The sequence below is a fragment of the Sander vitreus genome, unplaced genomic scaffold, assembly GCF_031162955.1.
Source record: "Sander vitreus isolate 19-12246 unplaced genomic scaffold, sanVit1 ctg238_0, whole genome shotgun sequence".
NCBI classification, from domain to species: Eukaryota; Metazoa; Chordata; class Actinopteri; order Perciformes; family Percidae; genus Sander; species Sander vitreus.
The window spans coordinates 41,906-62,820 of NW_027595413.1; the positions used below are offsets into that span (position 1 = coordinate 41,906).

The 20,915-nt window shown below is 42.8% G+C and overlaps 1 protein-coding gene across 2 annotated transcripts; it reads left to right on the forward strand.

Moving 5' to 3' along the window:
* Positions 1-4,330: 4,330 nt before the first annotated feature.
* Positions 4,331-16,477, forward strand: soul4 (heme-binding protein soul4). Of its 2 annotated transcripts, none has more exons than XM_078244437.1 (7): positions 4,331-4,413; positions 6,380-6,555; positions 8,541-8,626; positions 9,624-9,765; positions 10,393-10,576; positions 10,943-12,248; positions 12,307-16,477. In XM_078244437.1, the coding sequence occupies exons 2-6, from the start codon at positions 6,402-6,404 to the stop codon at positions 11,115-11,117; spliced, it is 741 nt and encodes a 246-aa protein (XP_078100563.1). In that variant the 5' UTR covers positions 4,331-4,413; positions 6,380-6,401; the 3' UTR covers positions 11,118-12,248; positions 12,307-16,477. The 2 variants fall into 2 exon arrangements, with proteins under 2 accessions (XP_078100563.1, XP_078100562.1); XM_078244436.1 differs by lacking the exon at positions 4,331-4,413 and adding an exon at positions 4,848-5,050.
* The last annotated feature ends 4,438 nt before the right edge of the window (positions 16,478-20,915 follow it).

The window sequence follows — 20,915 nt, forward strand, 5'->3', positions numbered from 1 at the left end:
CAGAAGGAAGCCTTCCAGAACCGCCGCTGACGTGCAGCCGCCCGGAACCGCCACTGACGTGCAGTCGTCCAGTCGTCCAGAGTCTGCGCTGACCGTTCTCCCAGAGTCTGCGCTGACCGAGGTCCCAGAGACTTTGCCATTGACCAGCACCTCAGAGACTATGCCTTTCCCCGGTGCCTCCAGAGGGGTTTCGCCTTCACGGACGGCCTCCTGAGGGGTTTCGCCTTCGCCAATGGCCGCCTCTGAATCTTCGACGTCCTGCTCGGCCGCCTGAGGGGCTCTACCTTCACCGACCTGTTTCGGCCGCCTGAGAGGCTTCGCCTTTGTTGCCGGCTGCCTGAAGGGTTCTGCCTTCGCTGCTGCCCCAAGTGCCCATGGTTCCCTGTTGCCGAAGCCTCTCTGTTTCCTGTTAACGAACACCCAGGTATTTGTATGTCTCCACCATCTCGATGTCGACACCCTGGATGTTCACCGGTGTAGTACCAGGCGGCCTCCTGCAGAAGTCAGCCACCATCTCCTTAGTCTTGCTGCGTTGATGTGAAGGTGGTTTGACAAAGTCCCTGATGACCTCCTGATGTATTCCTGATCATTCAAAGGGGGAGGGGAGTAATGGACTTCTCAGCATGAGCCTGTCTCTCTCAGCCCCTTCCATTAAATCACTATGTCTGCTGTACAATTCTCTTCTTATAGGCTATATTAGCCCTCCTATACAATCTGGACTGGTCATAACATCTACATCTCTTAACTTATTCCCTGTTATATATTATTCTTATTCAATCAGTCAGTTAATATGTTATGATGTTAATATTTCATAGTCATAGTTAATATTTAATAATACTCTACTGCACTGTTCAATCCCTGCATTGTTCACTTTTGCACTACCACCATTGCACACACTCTACCATAGCACCTTATCATGGTCATTGCATTTCTGTGGGTGATTTTTATTTATATTTATATTTTTATTCTTATGTATGTGTCATGTATGTGTGTATATGTGTTTGCTGTGCTATGGTTGTCTAAGCTACTAGATGCCTAAAATTTCCTTCGGGATGAATAAAGTACCTGAGCTGACCTGTGTTCCTTAGCCTGAGCTGACCTGTGTACCTGAGCTGACCTGTGTTCCTTAGCTTGAGCTGACCTGTGTACCTGAGCTGACCTGTGTTCCTGAGCTTGAGCTGACCTGTGTACCTGAGCTGACCTGTGTTCCTGAGCTTGAGCTGACCTGTGTTCCTGAGCTTGAGCTGACCTGTGTTCCTGAGCTTGAGCTGACCTGTGTTCCTGAGCTTGAGCTGACCTGTGTATCTGAGCCTGAGCTGACCAGTGTATCTGAACCTGAGCTGACCAGTGTATCTGAGCTGACTAGTGTTCCAGAGCTGACCCGGTGCCTCCAGAGGGGTTTCGCCTTAACGGACGGCCTCCTGAGGGGTTTCGCCTTCGCCATTTGCTGCCTCTGAATCTTCGACGTCCTGCTCGGCCGCCTGAGGGGCTCTACCTTCACCGACCTGTTCGGCCGCCTGAGAGGCTTCGCCTTTGTTGCCGGCCGCCTGAAGGGTTCTGCCTTCGCTGCTGCCCCAAGTGTCCATGGTTCCCTGTTGCCGAAGCCTCTTTGTTCCCTGTTGCTGAAGCCTCTCTGTTTCCTGTTACAGAGGCCTCTCTGTTTCCTGTTGCCGAGGTCTCTCTGTTTCCTGTTGCCAAGGCCTCTCTGTTCCTTGTTGCCGAGGCCTCTCTGTTCCCTGTTGCCGAGGCCTCTCTGTTCCCTGTTGCCGAAGCCTCTCTGTTCACTGTTGCCGAGGCCTCCCTGTTCCCTGTCCCGAGTGGCCTCTCCGTTCCCCAGCACCGTTTGACTTTTTTGTTCATCCGTTCGTCCCTCCTCGAATCCCTCCTGGGATCTGGCCCTTGGGGGGGGACTGTCATGGTTTTGAGTTTGAGTTTCTGTTGGTTTTGAGGTTCTGTTCTTGTTTCCTGTTTTTGTTGTCCATTTGTTCTGTTTTCTGTTGTAGCCCGTGTTTCCTCCCTTGTCTTGTCTAGCTGTAGTTCCTGTTTTCCCATGTGTGTCTGTATGTTCTGTTTCCTGTTTTATTTTGACAGTCTGTTTTCTGTCTTGTCTTCTTTCCTGTGTTTTCCCACCTGTTTTGATTGTTCTGCCCCGCCCTGATTTGTTCCACCTGGGGCCTGTTGCACAAAACCAGGATAAGGGATTAAGCTGGGATATTCAAGTTATCCTGGATGAATTTAGCTTTGATTTGGTTGCACAAAAGCAGGTTGAATTAAACCCAGCCAAGTAACCATGGAGATTTATTCTTTGCAGCTAGCCTGCTCCAGAGCAGGCTAACAGCCGGGCTAACAGCCGGGCTAACAACCAGGCTAACAGCCAGGCTAAGATTAATCCTGGAGTCTGACGTGTTAAATCAGCTGCTGCTCTGATCCAAAATAAACGTGTTTAACAGTTATTCCGTTGTGTTCTGAATGTGTTCTACTTTATTTTTATTAACATGCATTACTTGTCACTATTGCCGTCACAAGTTTGATGTAAATCCTACTGTTGCAGTTCTTTACATGGTAAGAAATGGTTGCACTGGCACCGGAGATAAAGTGGGACAATGCGGAGGAAATGGGCTTTTCCTCCGCTGCTCTCCCCGTGAATATGCCCCGTGCAACGTGGAGAGGCGGGGGGGGAGGCAGGGGGGATCCTCCCACACCGTGCAGCGGACTCTAAAGGAGACTTTTAGCGTCAATAACGACGACAATGGACCCTGACCAAACGTCTGTATTTTATGAGATGGGAGTGGGAATGTGTTATAATGCCGCAAAGCTTCTTAATCTTTTTATTTTGGTGCTGTCACGCATCTGAGAGTGAGAAAAAACCCTGAATAATAATAATAGGCTACATTGTTTTACAGATATGCTTATAGTGTGTTTTGAAGTCACTTACTTCATTTTCTAGTTTTTGTCCAGTCTTTTGTTGGACAAAAATGTTTGTTCTGTATGAACATTTATTCCTAGTGTGTATTTAGTCCTTAGGGTGAATGTCCCGAGGAACATGAATTCCCTCTGCTCACTTTTAAGGCAAAGTAGGCTAAATAATAAAACATTTTATTGATATAGTGCTCTACAGGCTACTCAAAGACACTTTACAGTAAAACCAGCACATTTAGCAGATAAAATCAGATACAGCAATAAAACCAACACATAAAACAAGCATATTAAAAACAATTAAAACAGAGTGCACAACTTTGTAAAAATGTGGAGTGACTAGTAAGTAGATCTTTTTAAATCCTTACGCATTCAGTCGGTCCACTATCGTCTGTTGGACTTTTTCTCTCTGTCTGATAACAAGAGCCGTATTTCCATTTTTGCATATTAAATGTTTCACCTCCTCGTAATTTTCCATTAACAGCTGCTGCTCAGCGGGTTAAACATATGCCGCACGCGTCTTCTCCATTTCTGCATCAGTAAATCTGTGATGGATACCGTGGTCTATTTAAGAAAGCCGTGAACGTGCACTTATCCCAGCTATCTACACCTGGCTGACATAGCTTCACCTTCTCATCCTGGCTCGGCAAACGTGCAACCGATTAAGCCGCGATGAGCGTATCACACTAAGTCAAGCTGCGCTTTTTCAGTTATCCTGGATTTCTTCATTCTACTTTTGTGTCACCTGTCCCTTGTTTGTGTTCATTACCCTGCGTATTTAGTCTCTCTGTTTCCCTTGTCTGTTGTCGGATTCTTACTTTCTGTTAGTGTGACTTTCTGTTTGTGTGGTTCATGTTGTGTGCTGCCTGTAGTGTAATTCCTGGTTGGAATTAATCTATGTTTGAACTGCATTTGGGTCCTAACCTTCTCTCCACCCTGACAATATTTCATTCTTATTGTTTATTTAACTAAAATAATGTAATGTCTGTCGATCATCATGTAAATTAAATAAATAACTTTTCTATTCATCATTATTGGGGTTAGCTTTAAGATTAACAGTCAGAGGAGGAAATAACTAATAGAAGAGATTAAAACTGCCTATTCCACTTGATGTCAATTGCTCTGCCTCTTTCTGTTGTTTCTATTTTATTCTTTATTTTTATTTATATTTTTTGCTGCTTTTAAATATTTTATGTGTCCCTGTAAGGTGTCCTTGAGTGCCGAGAAAGACGCATTTAAATAAAATGTATTATTATTATTATTGTTATTATTAGAAATAACAAAGATGTTTATTATTTTTTAAGGACAGGCTCTGCAGGCTTTTATTTTGGAGAGTCGTGAAGGCGGAAGCAGCAGCCGCAGCAGCAGCAGCAGCCGCGTTGTTGTTGTTGTTGTTGTTGTTGTTGTCGTCGTCGTCGTCGTCGTCGTCGTCGTGTCGTGTTGACGGACAGTTTGATAGCAGAGACTCACCTGGAGGACAGCAGCGACCAGAACCAGGTGAGACCGGGCTGGAACCCGAGCTGACGATGTTAACCGTGCTAACAGCAGGCAGGCCGCTCCGTGCTAACCTCTCCGTGCTAACTAAACCCGGTTCTGGTCCAGTTCTGGCCGCCGTCGGGTCTGTTAGTCCCGCTGCGTGTGAACAGAGACTGGGGGTGTTAAAGTCAATGATTACATCGATAGTCTACTGATGGTGATCCTGACAGACCATAATAGTCTACTGATGGTGATTCAGTAGTGAACACTATATATATTTATATATACTCCGTAATATCTAGAGTACGTGGTGATTGGTGCATACATAAACTAGGGCTGTCAAACGATTCATTTTCAGAAAGCAAAGCAAAGCAAATCACTCCGCCCAAGTAACAGCAATAGCAGAGCTTCGCCTTTCTGAGAATATAGTTCCCAGTATGTATACGGTTAGAAGATGGCTGTGTCTCATATTACCTTGTTTTTTGTACACGCTGTTACTATACAAATCACAACATGTAAATAGGAACATGTTGGCGTTATTTTGTCACTTATTGGGAGCAGTAGGCTAGATGGAGCCGGTTACCTTCAGGATCTGTGCTAGGCTAAGCTACCGGTGGAACCGTCAGACAGCGTTACAACACGCACGGACACGAGAAGGGTATGTATCGACTTGTCTTACTCTGGGGGTTACGGTGAATAAGCTTAAGTCCCAATAAGTCGGCGTGTTCCTTTTAATTGGGAATCAAATGAATGCAAAGAAAGTGACTTTATGAACTTGACTTTAAGATTTGTAATTATTTATTTACTGTAAACAAAAGAAAAATGTGTGAATCTGTCATTATTGCACCATTCCTCCAAGTACCTAACTAAAAACTAAAGATCCCTATCCTTACTAGAGTCAATCTAGTGTTTAGTAACTCCTAAATAATGTAGATTCCTCACTGACGTCCAGTGATCAGCAGTCAATGAGACAGAGTTTGGACTCTGCAGCAGTTCCAGTGTGGCTGCTTTCTCCGTGTGGTATGCGTGTGGTGAAACTACCGTCTCCCTCGACGGCAACGAGACAGGTCAACCGTAGTACGTCTTTAAGACCCGAGTCCTCTACCATGCTGACAGGTCTGCAGGTAGTTGCCACCCGTTTAGCCCGCTAGCTGGTAGCATCACATTAACTGTACTGCTATGCTTAGCTCCGTAGCTGGTAGCTCCAGCTTGACGTGCTTCGGTGATATTTTAATTCAGCTTTACACAACGTGCATATGGTTTAGACTTGTCTACGAGCCGTCCGGGAGTTTTGGAAAATAAAAAGCTCCATTCAGAGTTATTGCTGCTGTGTTTCTCCATCATGCTGCAGCCTGCAGCAGCAGGATGTGTTAGGAGGAAGTGGCAGCTTGATGAGAAGTAACGGTGCTGCAAAGGGTCAAAATAGTAGCTGTTAGGCCCCACGCCAAGCCCAGTGAGGTGGAAATACATTAATAAATGGAGGCATGAGATTGAGATTACAAAAAATTTATCGCGTCACGTCGGCCCTTAATCACATCGCGATTAACGTGTTAACGCTGACAGCCCTAACATAAACACATACAGTACATATAGACTCAGTCATATCTAGAGTACATGGTGATTGGTGTATACATAAACACTATATATATATATATATATATATATATATATATATATATATATATATATATATCTATATATACATAGATACACACAGTACACATTAAAACACGTTAGCATTGAAGCACAGACAGAAACACTGCTAGTAGCCACAAAGACAAACATCATTCATATTATGCATATATTTATACACATTTATGTATATTATGCATATATTTATACACATGTATGTCCACAGATCTGTTTCCTAGTCTTGCAGTACTACATGTATCTGTTACTGATACCTGCTGCTCTGTTTTAATAATGATTTCATATAATTTATATTTATTTAGGTGCTCTATAAATAAATGTACTCTGATTATTAAAGGTGGCCTCGTGCTGCAGCTGCCATGGCGTTGATCTCTCTGGAAGACCTCGACGGATTGGACGATGAGCAACTGGACGATGACATCACCGACAACCCAGAGCCAATGGATGAAGACGAGCGGCTGTTGACGCACTGGCAGGCGGTCGCCAGCACGCACCACGTGTCTGTTCCTCCAGGTGAGGGGCGGGGCTTACAGCGGGTGGGGTATATATGAGGGGCGGGGCTTAGTCAGTCCATCTGATTGGCTGTTCAGCTTGAAAACAGTAGTGAGAAAATCAAACACTGTGAGAGGCACACAGAGGACTCTTCTCAATCTAAAACTCATAAGAGCTGTCAACACTGGCCAACAATGATGTTTTAATCTTCTAAAAACACAGGTTGGAACCATTGGAGTAAGTATTTCTATTATGTCCATAAGATGGCAAACGTAAAACAAGACATACGTATTTACTTGTGTATTTATTTTAACATAAACATGTCTTCATTCATCGACATATGCTGACACATTACTAAATAAACAATATTTCAATAAATGATATTTCATATAAAGGCCGTAACGATAGAGATATATATATATATATATATATATATATATATATATATATATATATATATATATATATATATATATATACAACTTCCTGTTTCATCAACTTGCTCTGGTCACATGGTAGGACAGCATGTTGCTATGGCCAGCATGCCACTTTGTACGGCTCATTTTCTGTGTAGCATGGAGGCACGTTAGGTTAAGGTGACCGCATTTCTGAGACAAAATCCGGGGACATTTTCAGCTCAGAAGTGTAAATACCTCCAGAACAGGTAATGTTTTTATCTTTGTAAACTTAAAACGGGGACAGTGCCCTAGGGGCGTCACTAGGGGGGGGGTCCATGGGCATGCCCCCCTGTAAGAACATGTCTATTTTAACGTTTAAATGCATCAATCTGGTGCACTTTGAAGGGAAAATTCAGGGGTTAGACTTGATTATTCTTATCTATGGATGGAAATATTTGGGCTGTAGCCTGAACTATTTTGCACTTCAGAATTTTAATCATGCACACACAGGTGGAATAGTTTTTTCTTCATATTTTTGCATTAATGTCACTAGGAAGCATACCAGTATAAATATATATTCATATTTGTAAGTGGGATATTTATAGGTAAGTGGGATTGTCTGGAATCTGGCAATATAATAACCATTATAGTGGGATACACTGGCTAAGCAATTTACAAAAATGTCTGTATGAGAATACATTATAATTTGTGCCCAAAGTTGGAGACCATGTGGAAATAAACCGGATTCCCCGGGAACCGCTTGTTGTACCGATGCATGTGTTGAGTGAAGAGTTTCTGAGATATTTCACAGAGAGTAATGGTGTGCAGAGATTTATGCAGAATGCAAATATGATAACATTTCATATAAGTTCAATGTTAATTATCTGGCAAACCATTTGTCACAGCACCTGGTGCTAATATCACTGGAAAGCTCAGATTGTGGTTGAGGAGGTTGTGCCAGACTCAGGCCTTTGGCTGAGTCTCTATCTGTCAGAGGGAGAGCAGGAAGAAGAAGTTGGTAATTTCATGGTGCAGATTAACACTTTTGCATGCACTATATCCGTGTCACATTCTCATTAGGGGCTGAGCCCCCCTAAAGGTCTGATCCTAGAATCGCCCCTGCTGCTGCTTCATACTTGTACTCCACTACACCTCAGAGGGAAATGATGTAATGTTTACTGCACTACATTTATCTGACAGCTTTTGCTTTACTGCTTCACGCTGGGCTTGTTTCTGCAACAGAGTATCGGATACAGTTAAAACTATTGAGGAAATATTTTCCTTTGACATTGGTCCAGTATTAAACGAGATCTCTGCAGTTGGCAACGGTGAAACAAACTACAATGTGAGTTAATAGGACAATTGTCCAGCTTGTATTTACGTTCATAAAAGTGCTCGTTTTGCCGCTGACCGGCTCAGATTAATATTCTGACAACATTATGGAAAGGATTTCTAAGCAGGTCGAGTCGAGCAGGTACCATGTCATGGATAAACACCATAAATGATGGAGGCAACTATAGAGCAGCAACTCCCATTGTGTGAGGTGGAGCACTTCCTGGGAAGCTGACCGTTAGCTTCATGTTTTAACTTCCTGTATCTGTGTTGAAGACATGACTGGACCAATCCAGGAAATGACCCGCAACAACCAGCAGAGGGAGCCAATCCCCTTCACCCCAGTGTCCTGCCATGAGAAGGTAAAGACTCTAACAGACTTACAGACCTCAAAAGACACGTATAGACTTTTAACACAATGTCTCTGTCTCTCTGATGGGTGATGTTCTATATAAATGTATGTTTCTCAGTTGGGTGAGGTTCTATATAAATGTCTCTGTCTCTCAGATGAGTGATGTTCTATAGAAATGTCTGTCTCAGATGGGTGAGGTTATATATAGATGTCTCTGTCTCAGATGGGTGAGGTGCTGTATAAATGTCTGTGTCTCAGATGGGTGAGGTTCTATATAAATGTCTCTGTCTCAGATGGGAGAGGTTCTATATAAATGTCTCTGTCTCAGATGCGTGAGGTGTATATATAAGTCTGTCTCAGATGGGTGAGGTTCTGTATAAATATGTCTCAGATGGGTGAGGTTCTATATAAATGTCTCTGTCTCAGATGGGTGAGGTTCTTCATACATGTCTCTGTGTCTCAGATGGGTGAGGTTTTGTATAAATGTCTGTCTCTCAGATGGGAGAGGTTTTATATACATGTATGTGTCTCTCAGATGGGTGAGGTTCTGTATAAATGTCTGTGTTTCAGATGGGTGAGGTTCTGTATAAATGTCTGTGTTTCAGATGGGTGAGGTTCTGTATAAATGTGTCTGTCTCAGATGGGTGAGGTTCTGTATAAATGTATCTGCCTCAGATGGGTGAGGTTCTGTATAAATGTCTGTGTCTCTCAGATGGGAGAGGTTTATATAAATGTCTGTGTCTCTCAGATGGGAGAGGTTTATATAAATGTCTGTGTCTCTCAGATGGGAGAGGTTTATATAAATGTCTGTGTCTCTCAGATGGGAGAGGTTTATATAAATGTCTGTGTCTCTCAGATGGGTGAGGTTCTGTGAGGTTCTGTATAAATGTCTGTCTCAGATGGGTGAGGTTCTGTCATAAATGTATCTGTCTCAGATGGGTGAGGTTCTATATCAATGTATCTGCCTCAGATGGGAGAGGTTTTATATAAATGTCTGTGTCTCTCAGATGGGAGAGGTTCTGTACGAGGAGCGCTGCGTTCCTGCCGGTCACTGGGCCAGTGTGACTAAAGGAGAAGATCTGTACGAGCAGAGCATCTCGATGGGCTTCATGAAGCTGATGCGCTTCATCTGCAAAGAAAACTCTGCAGGTATAACAATCCTCATCATCAAATGTTATTTATCTTAAAGAAAAAGATGGAGTGTATCATGTGTTTAGGCAGATATTTGGGGATGACGGTCAGTATTGATCAGTGTGTATTGATCGTGTGTTTAGGCAGATATTTGGGGATAACAGTCAGTATTGATCAGTGTGTATTGATCGTTTCTGTAGGCAGATATTTGGGGATAACAGTCAGTATTGATCAGTGTGTGTTGATCGTTTCTGTAGGCAGATATTTGGGGATAGTCAGTATTGATCTGTGTGTATTGATCATTTCTGTAGGCAGATATTTGGGGATAACAGTCAGTATTGATCAGTGTGTATTGATCGTTTCTGTAGCGATATTTGGGGATAGGGTCAGTATGATCGGTGTGTTGATCGTTTCTGTAGGCAGATATTTGGGGATGAGTCAGTATTGATCTGTGTGTATTGATCATTTCTGTAGGCAGATATTTGGGGATAACAGTCAGTATTGATCAGTGTGTATTGATCGTTTCTGTAGGCAGATATTTGGGGATAAGAGTTAGTATTGATCAGGGTGTATTGATCGTTTCTGTAGACAGATATTTGGGGATAAGAGTCAGTATTGATCAGGGTGTATTGATCGTTTCTGTAGGCAGATATTTGGGGATGACGGTGCCGGTGATGAATCACATTCGCATCACGCCGGACGGAAACACGTTTGAGAAAGACGTCCAGACGTCCATCTTCCTGCCGGCAGAGTTCCAGCTGGATCCTCCCCAACCCTCCGACCCCGACATCACCATCGTCTACCGAGAACCAATCAGAGTCGTCGCCAGGTCAGAACTGCAGCGATCTGACGCTTTGATTGGTCATCCTGAGTTTAGGCTGCAGAAATCCTGACACAAAGATGAATGGATCAGTCATCAATTATAAAATCCATCTCCGCCTATTTAGATAATCCATTATTAATCAGTTTGAGTGATGAACTGAACCCTTCCTTTCGTCCCGTCTCTGAGTTCCTGTAATCAGTTTCTGTCAATATTGGTGTATAATAGTTATTGTTGCTGTTCTGCTCTGTGATTGGCTGTCAGTATGTAGATGTGTTTCTGCTTTGTGATTGGCTGTCAGTATGTTGATGTGTTTCTGCTCTGTGATTGGCTGTCAGTATGTTGATGTGTTTCTGTTCTGTGATTGGTTGTCAGGACGTTCTTCGGGACGACCACCGAGCAGACGCTGAGCGCTCAGATCGCCATGCTGTGGGAGATTTTGGGCTCTGGCGCCGACGTCCACACAGACGGCTACATGGTGGCGGTCTACGAGAACCCCGGCGTGGCCCGGCGCCGGAACGAGATCTGGTTCCTCCGACGCAACCTGTAGACGCTTCCCAGCATGCTCTGCTCCTGCTGTGATTGGCTGCTTCACTATCTGCTCACTTCCTGTAGCTTCCACAGCTTCTTTGTTCATGTCATTGTAAGTTCTGACGCTAATGCTTCGAGTTTCTGAGGACGACGTACTTTCAGACTTCAGTTTGTCTGAATGTTAACTGTAACCATGACAACAAACATGGCCGCTACGCAGAAGAAATGCAGACTGTTCGGACTCCGAGACTTTAAACTCTCTCTCTTAGAGCTCCAAAATCTTGATAAGGACATAACTTAATGATAAATAAACACATATTAAAGTGTTCTCAACAAACTGCTTGTTGAGTTTAAAACTAATGAAAGGAAATCACTTCCAACTTTCTTTCACCGAACAGATTAAACATTGAGCTGGATATAAAAGACCGAACTAAAAGAGAACGACATTTAAAACATTTACATTTTAAAGTGCAGTTTTCTAAAGATATTTTCTCTGAACTAATAATAAATCTCAGAGTGTGTTTCAGGAGGACGATAACTATATAGAGTATGCAGCATAAATGAGTACACCCATGCAAAATTTGACTGAAAAGAGGAATAAAAATTGGCATGAATTGGCATGGGTGTACTCATTTATGCTACATACTGTGTATATACACACACACACACACACACACACACACACAGACAGGTGCTGGTCATATAATTAGAATATCATGAAAAAGTTGATTTATTTCAGTAATTCCATTCAAAAAGTGAAACTTGTATAATGTATACATTCATTCCACACGGACTGATATATTTCTATATCATTCGTCATATATCATATAATTTATAAGTGTTTATTTCTTTTAATTGTGATGATTAGAACTGAAATCTAATGAAAACCCCAAATTCAGTATCTCAGAAAATTAGAATATTACTTAACACCAATAAAAAAAAAGGATTTTTAGAAATGTTGGCCAACTGAAAAGTATGAACATGAAAAGTATGAGCATGTACAGCACTCAATACTTAGTTGGGGCTCCTTTTGCCTGAATGACTGCAGCAATGCGGCGTGGCATGGAGTCCATCAGTCTGTGGCACTGCTCAGTTGTTAGGAGAGCCCAGGTTGCTCTGATAGTGGCCTTCAGCTCTTCTGCATTGTTGGGTCTGGAGCATCGCATCTTCCTCTTCACAATACCCCATAGATTTTCTATAGGGTTAAGGTCAGGCGAGTTTGCTGGCCAATTAAGAACAGGGGTACCATGGTCCTTAAACCAGGTACTGGTAGCTTTGGCACTGTGTGCAGGTGCCAAGTCCTGTTGGAAAATGAAATCTGCATCTCCATAAAGTTGGTCAGCAGCAGGAAGCATGAAGTGCTCTAAAACTTCCTGGTAGACGGCTGCGTTGACCCTGGACCTCAGAAAACACAGTGGACCAACACCAGCAGATGACATGGCACCCCAAACCATCACTGACTGTGGAAACTTTACACTGGACTTCAAGCAATGTGGAATCTGTGCCTCTCCTCTCTTCCTCCAGACTCTGGGACCTTGATTTCCAAAGGAAATGCAACATTTACTTTCATCAGAGAACATAACTTTGGACCACTCAGCAGCAGTCCAGTCCTTTTTGTCTTTAGCCCAGGCGAGACACTTCTGACGCTGTGTCTTGTTCAGGAGTGACTTGACACAAGGAATGCGACAGCTGAAACCCATGTCTTGCATACGTCTGTGCGTGGTGGTTCTTGAAGCTCTGACTCCAGCTGCAGTCCACTTTTTGTGAATCTCCCCCACATTTGTGAATGGGTTTTGTTTCACCATCCTCTCCAGGGTGTGGTTATCCCTATTGCTTGTACACTTTTTTCTACCACATCTTTTCCTTCCCTTCGCCTCTCTATTAATGTGCTTGGACACAGAGCTCTGTGAACAGCCAGCCTCTTCAGCAATGACCTTTTGTGTCTTGCCCTCCTTGTCCAAGGTGTCAATGGTCATCTTTTGGACAGCTGTCCAGTCAGCAGTCTTCCCCATGATTGTGTAGCCTACAGAACTAGACTGAGAGACCATTTAAAGGCCTTTGCAGGTGTTTTGAGTTAATCAGCTGATTAGTGTGGCACCAGGTGTTTCAATATTGAAACTTTTCACAATATTATAATTTTCTGAGATACTGAATTTGGGGTTTTCATTAGATGTCAGTTATAATTATCAAAAGTAAAAGAAATACACATTTGAAATATATCAGTCTGTGTGGAATGAATGTATACATTATACAAGTTTCACTTTTCTGAATGGAATTACTGAAATAAATCAACTTTTTCATGATATTCTAATTATATGACCTGTGTGTGTGTGTGTGTGTGTGTGTGTGTGTGTGTGTGTGTATGTATGTATATAGAGAGAGAGCGAGAGATTTTGAGCAGCTGTAGTTTGTGTGCACACAGCGAGCTACGTCGGTGAGTAAAGTTCTTTATGAGCGTTAACACCACTCGGGTCAGGTTTAACGTTAGCTGACTCCATGAAGGTTGAAATATGTCTCCAGCAGATGTGGGGATTATATGGGATCCATAAATAAATAAGTATAGTGCGGTAAGTGCGTAGTGGATGCTGAATGGCAGCAGTAAAAATGACTGTTTTTGTGTTTATTTAGCTGCTGATAACAGACGAAATGAAACCACGGCTTATCTGCGTGAGTCTTTCAGAGTTTCTGCTGAACGGTCCACTCTTTTCTCAGCAGAACTATCCCGGACTCCAACTTTTCTTTCAGTCCTCTTTGTCTCCAAAGCTGAACGCTGCCGTAGTTCTCTCCACGTCTTCTTAACCATTCGTCACTTGTTTTAACGGTGCAATGTGAGTTCCCTTGTGGTCTCTTCTGTTGACATTCCAGGTAAATACCAAACAACAGAGAAAGCTTGCCCCTCCCCCCATCATGACAAACTGATTAAAGGCTCTTATATACTGGACGCAGCCCAGCTGGCGCATGCAAATGTGACATCATGGGATCGCCATAACTGTTAATACTCGCGCGTGATGGTCGCGACACTAGCTGCAGTCTTCTCCTGAACAGAGGGGGCGCTAATGAGGAAAGGCTACCGACTTTGCTCTTTCTACGGACTAGAAGAAAAAGAAGAAGGTAAACAACGGCAGAACTGGCTGCAGCATTGCCGTCAATGCTTGGATTTGATTGGATGAGCTACTTGGTGGGATCAAGCCTTTCATTCACCATAAAGAGCTCATCTTAACCCAGGAAGTTTACCAGAGAGACCTGCAGTCACTCTGAGAGTCCTGGCATCACGTTGTCCTCGAGCTCGTTCAGGCTTCCCGTTTCCGCTTCATCGTGCGCCGCAAAAAAAAGAGCCGTGCACAACCTGTGCTCGCGCGCCGGCAGGATATTACGTCATTTTGACGTAATGAACTGGCAAACCTGGTGCGCCACCTTGGATGGGGCTAGTATACAGTACGTGTAACTGTCACTAAGCCCCACCCCCTCACCCAACCATCTTGTCAGTGATTGGCTGGAGTGGTTTGTTGTATTTTGGTGCCCAGCCTGTGCCTCTAGTGTTTGAGGTTTACGACCCCTGTGTTGTCTCCTGAGACTGGACTGTTTCACGGTGTGTTCAGGGGGCAGGCAGCTAGCGGATCAAGGAGAGATGACTACCATTTGAGACTAAAATGAAATCGCGCTGAAACCATGCAGGGACTCATAGGTCACCTTTAAGGTTTATGTTGCTTAAACGTTTTTGTCGTTTCTTTCTGCTGTTGCATCGTCCTCTTCGTCTCCAAAGATGAAGCTACCGTTTTCTTTTTCAGCGGTGACATTAAACGCATCACTACAGCTTCTGGCCGACGGTTGTCGAGCAACACACAAGCGTATAGTTAGAGAAACCTGAGAGAGTTCTGAGGAGCTGAATTAGCTTTGGATCAACTCGAATGTAACGGACATTCATCCATGTAAAACACTCAGGTCCTAGCTTTCATTCAGAACTTTTCTAACTCGTCTAGCTCTTAATAAACACATTATATCTAAACACGTTTCAATATAAAATACATGAATCTAAGTTAGTTTCCCAAAATAATATAGTAATGAGTTAGTTTTGGGAGAAATGAGCTTCCAAACGTGTGAGTTCTGGTCCTTGACTCTAAGAAGCGTTGAAAGCTCTATATATAAACATGGACGGTACGATATTGTTTAAATCTTTCGATGCGTAAGAAGCTCTTTGAGGCTTTAGTGTCGAAGCCGCTACGATTCGGCTGCCACATTAAGTTTAAAGTTCCAGTTTAATGAGAGAATATTTTTGTAAATGTTTGGAATAACGCCGGTTATAAATCTAAGATACGTAAACATATAAATATATTAAACATGATATTTGTGAACGTGTTGGGTCCCTTTGTGTTTCCGTATTATCTATTTATGTTAAATATGTTAAACCGGTTTCATCGTGTTTTCATCTTCTGATATTTGATGCAGAGATGAGACTCGAGTCACACTTAAGTCGCACAAACAGCTGACTTCAGACTTGACTCTGACTCGACCCAAAAGACTTCAGACTTGAGCTTCGAGACTCGTCAACAACCTGTTTTCATGCAATTATTGCTTTTTAAATCTAAATGTATTCATGTATTTCTATTTTCTTTTATTGGCGCATATACGTTGGGGAAATGTATGACGAGCCTCATGTCCCCCTGCCCTCTGCCATAATGTGCAACGTAACGCATGCGTTATGCCTTATGTGCGCACACTCACGTATAGTCTGCAGTAAGCCAACAGCTACATGCAGGGTGTGTGGCACCAAGATAAATGATGCCAGATCAACAACGTTGAACTTCATCAGGCATCTCCAAACGCTCCCAGATAGGTCAGTCACTCACACACTAATGTGAAAGAGACGTTGCGTTTAGCATATATCATCACAGGTAACAAGCTAACCATCGCTAAGTGTTGTGCTAATGCTGGGAACAGGCACATTGTATCTTTATAGTTGTATCCATATGATGTGACAGACTTAGGTTAATATTTCACCAGGTCAGAGGTCTAGAGGGACGTGTTAAGTAGACCCCATAAAGTTATCCTACAACTGATTTTAATACTGGACTGTATGGATGGAGCTACAGGACATGCTATGATACTGGACTGTATGGATGGCAGTGTTAGGGACAGATCAGATGGCCAGAGACTGGAGACTGGACTTGGACTCGAGCTCAAAGACTTGAGACTTGACTTGGACTTCCAAAAAATGACTTGTGAACATCTCTGATTTGATGTGAAACTTCTTAAAAAGAGACCAAACTGATATGTTTTATTTACTTCCTGTTTATGTTGACTGTAATTAACAGTTTGTATCGTTGTTTTCTCCTTCTGATTTAACATTTGTGTTGGAAATAAAATCTGATGTAAAAGTGACGCCAGTCTGAAGTCTGTTTGCTGTCTAACGACCCTCGTGCTGCACCCATTGGCTGCTGGAGGGAGCGCACCCATTGGCTGATTTACTACCAAGACTTCAGTCTCTGATTTGGTCTGAATGTCCAGACGGAAACGCACTAGGCTCGTTGGAGATGAACTGCGCCTCGCCTGTAAAGTGGACGAGAGCAGGCAGCAGCAGGGGGGGTCGGACAGTTTCCAGCTGATGTCACAGAAACACCCACATCCTGTTAGGTCAGATTCTGATTTAATAAAATGTTATCAGACCCAAATATCAGCTCCTACACCGTCTCCAGCTGTTTAAATTATGACAGAGTAGCTGTTAACATGCTCTACATGTGATCTGGTGCTGATGTTAATAACAGACTGGAGATGATCTGGTGCTGATGTTAATAATAACAGACTGGAGATGATCTGGTGCTGATGTTAATAACAGACTGGAGATGATCTGGTGCTGATGTTAATAATAACAGACTGGAGATGATCTGGTGCTGATGTTAATAACAGACTTGAGATGATCTGGTGCTGATGTTAATAACAGACTGGAGATGATCTGGTGCTGATGTTAATAATAACAGACTGGAGATGATCTGGTGCTGATGTTAATAACAGACTGGAGATGATCTGGTGCTGATGTTAATAATAACAGACTGGAGATGATCTGGTGCTGATGTTAATAACAGACTGGAGATGATCTGGTGCTGATGTTGTTAATAACAGACTGGAGATGATCTGGTGCTGATGTTAATAACAGACTTGAGATGATCTGGTGCTGATGTTAATAACAGACTGGAGATGATCTGGTGCTGATGTTAATAACAACTGACTGGAGATGATCTGGTGCTGATGTTAATAATAACAGACTGGAGATGATCTGGTGCTGATAATAATAACAGACTGGAGATGATCTGGTGCTGATGTTAATAATAACAGACTGGAGATGATCTGGTGCTGATGTTAATAACAGACTGGAGATGATCTGGTGCTGATGTTGTTAATAACAGACTGGAAATGATCTGGTGCTGATGTTGTTAATAACAGACTGGAGATGATCTGGTGCTGATGTTAATAACAGACGAGTTGATCTGGTGCTGATGTTAATAACAGACTGGAGGTGATCTGGTGCTGATGTTAATAACAGACTGGAGGTGATCTGGTGCTGATGTTAATAACAGACTGGAGGTGATCTGGTGCTGATGTTAATAATAACAGACTGGAGATGATCTGGTGCTGATGTTAATAATAACAGACTGGAGATGATCTGGTGCTGATGTTAATAATAACAGACTTGAGATGATCTGGTGCTGATGTTAATAACAGACTGGAGATGATCTGGTGCTGATGTTGTTAATAACAGACTGGAGATGATCTGGTGCTGATGTTAATAACAGACGAGTTGATCTGGTGCTGATGTTAATAACAGACGAGATGATCTGGATGATGTTAATAACAGACTGGAGATGATCTGATGATAATAATAACAGACTGGAGATGATCTGGGATAGACTGATGATCGTGCTATATAACAGACTGAGATGATCTGGTGCTGATGTTAATAACAGACTGGAGATGATCTGGTGCTGATGTTAATAATAACAGACTGGAGATGATCTGGTGCTGATGTTAATAACAGACTGGAGATGATCTGGTGCTGATGTTAATAACAGACTGGAGGTGATCTGGTGCTGATGTTAATAACAGACTGGAGATGATCTGGTGCTGATGTTAATAACAGACTGGAGATGATCTGGTGCTGATGTTAATAACAGACTGGAGATGATCTGGTGCTGATGTTAATAACAGACTGGAGGTGATCTGGTGCTGATGTTTATAATAACAGACTGGAGATGATCTGGTGCTGATGTTAATAACAGACTGGAGATGATCTGGTGCTGATGTTAATAACAGACTGGAGATGATCTGGTGCTGATGTTAATAACAGACTGGAGATGATCTGGTGCTGATGTTAATAACAGACTGGAGATGATCTGGTGCTGATGTTAATAATAACAGACTGGAGATGATCTGGTGCTGATGTTAATAACAGACTGGAGATGATCTGGTGCTGATGTTAATAACAGACTGGAGATGATCTGGTGCTGATGTTAATAACAGACTGGAGGTGATCTGGTGCTGATGTTAATAATAACAGACTGGAGATGATCTGGTGCTGATGTTAATAACAGACTGGAGATGATCTGGTGCTGATGTTAATAACAGACTGGAGATGATCTGGTGCTGATGTTAATAACAGACTGGAGATGATCTGGTGCTGATGTTAATAACAGACTGGAGATGATCTGGTGCTGATGTTAATAACAGACTGGAGGGATCAGATCTGGAGATGATCTGGTGCTGATGTTAATAACAGACTGGAGATGATCTGGTGCTGATGTTAATAACAGACTGGAGATGATCTGGTGCTGATGTAATAATAACAGACTGGAGATGATCTGGTGCTGATGTTAATAACAGACTGGAGATGATCTGGTGCTGATGTTAATAACAGACTGGAGATGATCTGGTGCTGATGTTAATAACAGACTGGAGATGATCTGGTGCTGATGTTAATAACAGACTGGAGATGATCTGGTGCTGATGTTGTTAATAACAGACTGGAGATGATCTGGTGCTGATGTTAATAATAACAGACTGGAGGTGATCTGGTGCTGATGTTAATAATAACAGACTGGAGATGATCTGGTGCTGATGTTAATAACAGACTGGAGATGATCTGGTGCTGATGTTAATAACAGACTGGAGATGATCTGGTGCTGATGTTAATAACAGACTGGAGATGATCTGTAATCTGATCAGATTGAGTCTCTCCGACTTCTAAACGTAACGGTCAGCCTCACAACACGTGTTCTGTCCAGAATCAGCCTTTAAATCAGACTCATAGCAGTTAAAATCCCTCTGATTCACAATCAATAAAAACTTTATATAAAACGTCATCATGTTGAGTCGATTCTGAACCAATCAGCTGTTAGATCAGCTGAGAGGCCAGCGTTTCCCAGCATGCCCCTGGGTCCGCAGTCTCGATCCGCAGCCTCGATCTTGTGAGGTCATTGTTGACCACGTGAGCATGACGTCAGAGCAAGCCGGGGTCAAGTCGGACACAAATCTACCCAGCATGCATTGGCCGGCGATCGATTCTGCGCAGACCTGGCTCATCTCCAACGAGCCTACTGACTCAGCAGATCCTGACGTCTTCGTTGAAGTCACTTTTTATTAGTGACATAACACCTCATATGTTTATTTAGACAAAATATTTTCATATATATTCCGTCTCTGTCTCTCTATACGTCCTTAACTACGTACGTAATTTAACCCTGAAGAAAATCTACTTTAAAGTACTTTATTCATGTTCTTTTTGTGTTATGACTCGCTATCAAACTGGGTTATAACATGAAGTTCTGCTGCGTTTCCCCCCCCCAACCCAAACATGCAGCCCTCCAGAACACGCTCTGAACCAGACGCACCACTATCGCTACAGCCCATAATCCAACAGCTGTTAAACTCCTGGTGGTGAGTTGGATAAAACAACCCGGTCTCGTGCCAGTTCGTAAATAGTCACGTTATTTTTATTTATTGATACGTGTAGAGGTCACAATTTTCTTGTTAATTTCGTGTACAGGTCACGAATTTCGACCGTTACCATTTCACAAACTGCCACTGGGAAATGAAACGCCACACGCCGGCGGCCACAACAACGGGACGGTTGAGGTTAGGAAGAGAAGAACTGGGAAAGGAACCGTCACACGCGGGGTGCGCGGCCTGTGTTGTTTGACCCATCCACCCCCCGACCTCCTTACGCAGATGTTCTGCTTCTCATACTACTCGCTACCGTTGTCGTGCTGTGATCACGAAATATGCTTCCCATTAAAATACATTACATTAAAATTCGTAATCACTACACGAAAAAAAACGACATATTGGTGTCCTGTTCACGAATCAACAGATTCAATAACGGGACCATTTCACGACCTGCCGTGACACTGGGCTGGATAAAAGTGGTAACACAGAATTGAGTGATTAATTATAATTGTCTAGGATTTATAAACAAGCAAAGCAGACCAGATCACTTTGGACCCAGGAAGACACCAGCTGGGATTAAAAATAATAAAATATATATCCTGACTAATCACTAACATACACCAGTCAGTGACTGTCCACAAACAGATTCATCTGATCTTAACTATAATGAAAATAATTCTAATAATTATTACTTATTTTACCCCAAAATTAGGTATTATTTCATGTTAATAAAGTTTATTCACCATAAAGTAAAACTAAGTGTAAGACTAGTGGTAATGACTTGGAATGAAGTTGTCTAGAACGTGTAAAACAGAATTGGGTGATCATTTCTACTTTGTCCGTTTTGACCCGGGAGGACAGTGCAAGGTCGACGGGAAGAAAA

Bases quoted from the DNA above. Each gene is read 5' to 3' on its own strand.
- soul4 (XM_078244436.1), top strand. From the start codon at position 4,962: ATGGAGCCGGTTACCTTCAGGATCTGTGCTAGGCTAAGCTACCGGTGG. The intron at 6,556-8,540 runs GTGAGGGGCGGG...TCTGTGTTGAAG, and splicing joins CCACGTGTCTGTTCCTCCAG to ACATGACTGGACCAATCCAG. The intron at 8,627-9,623 runs GTAAAGACTCTA...TGTGTCTCTCAG, and splicing joins CAGTGTCCTGCCATGAGAAG to ATGGGAGAGGTTCTGTACGA.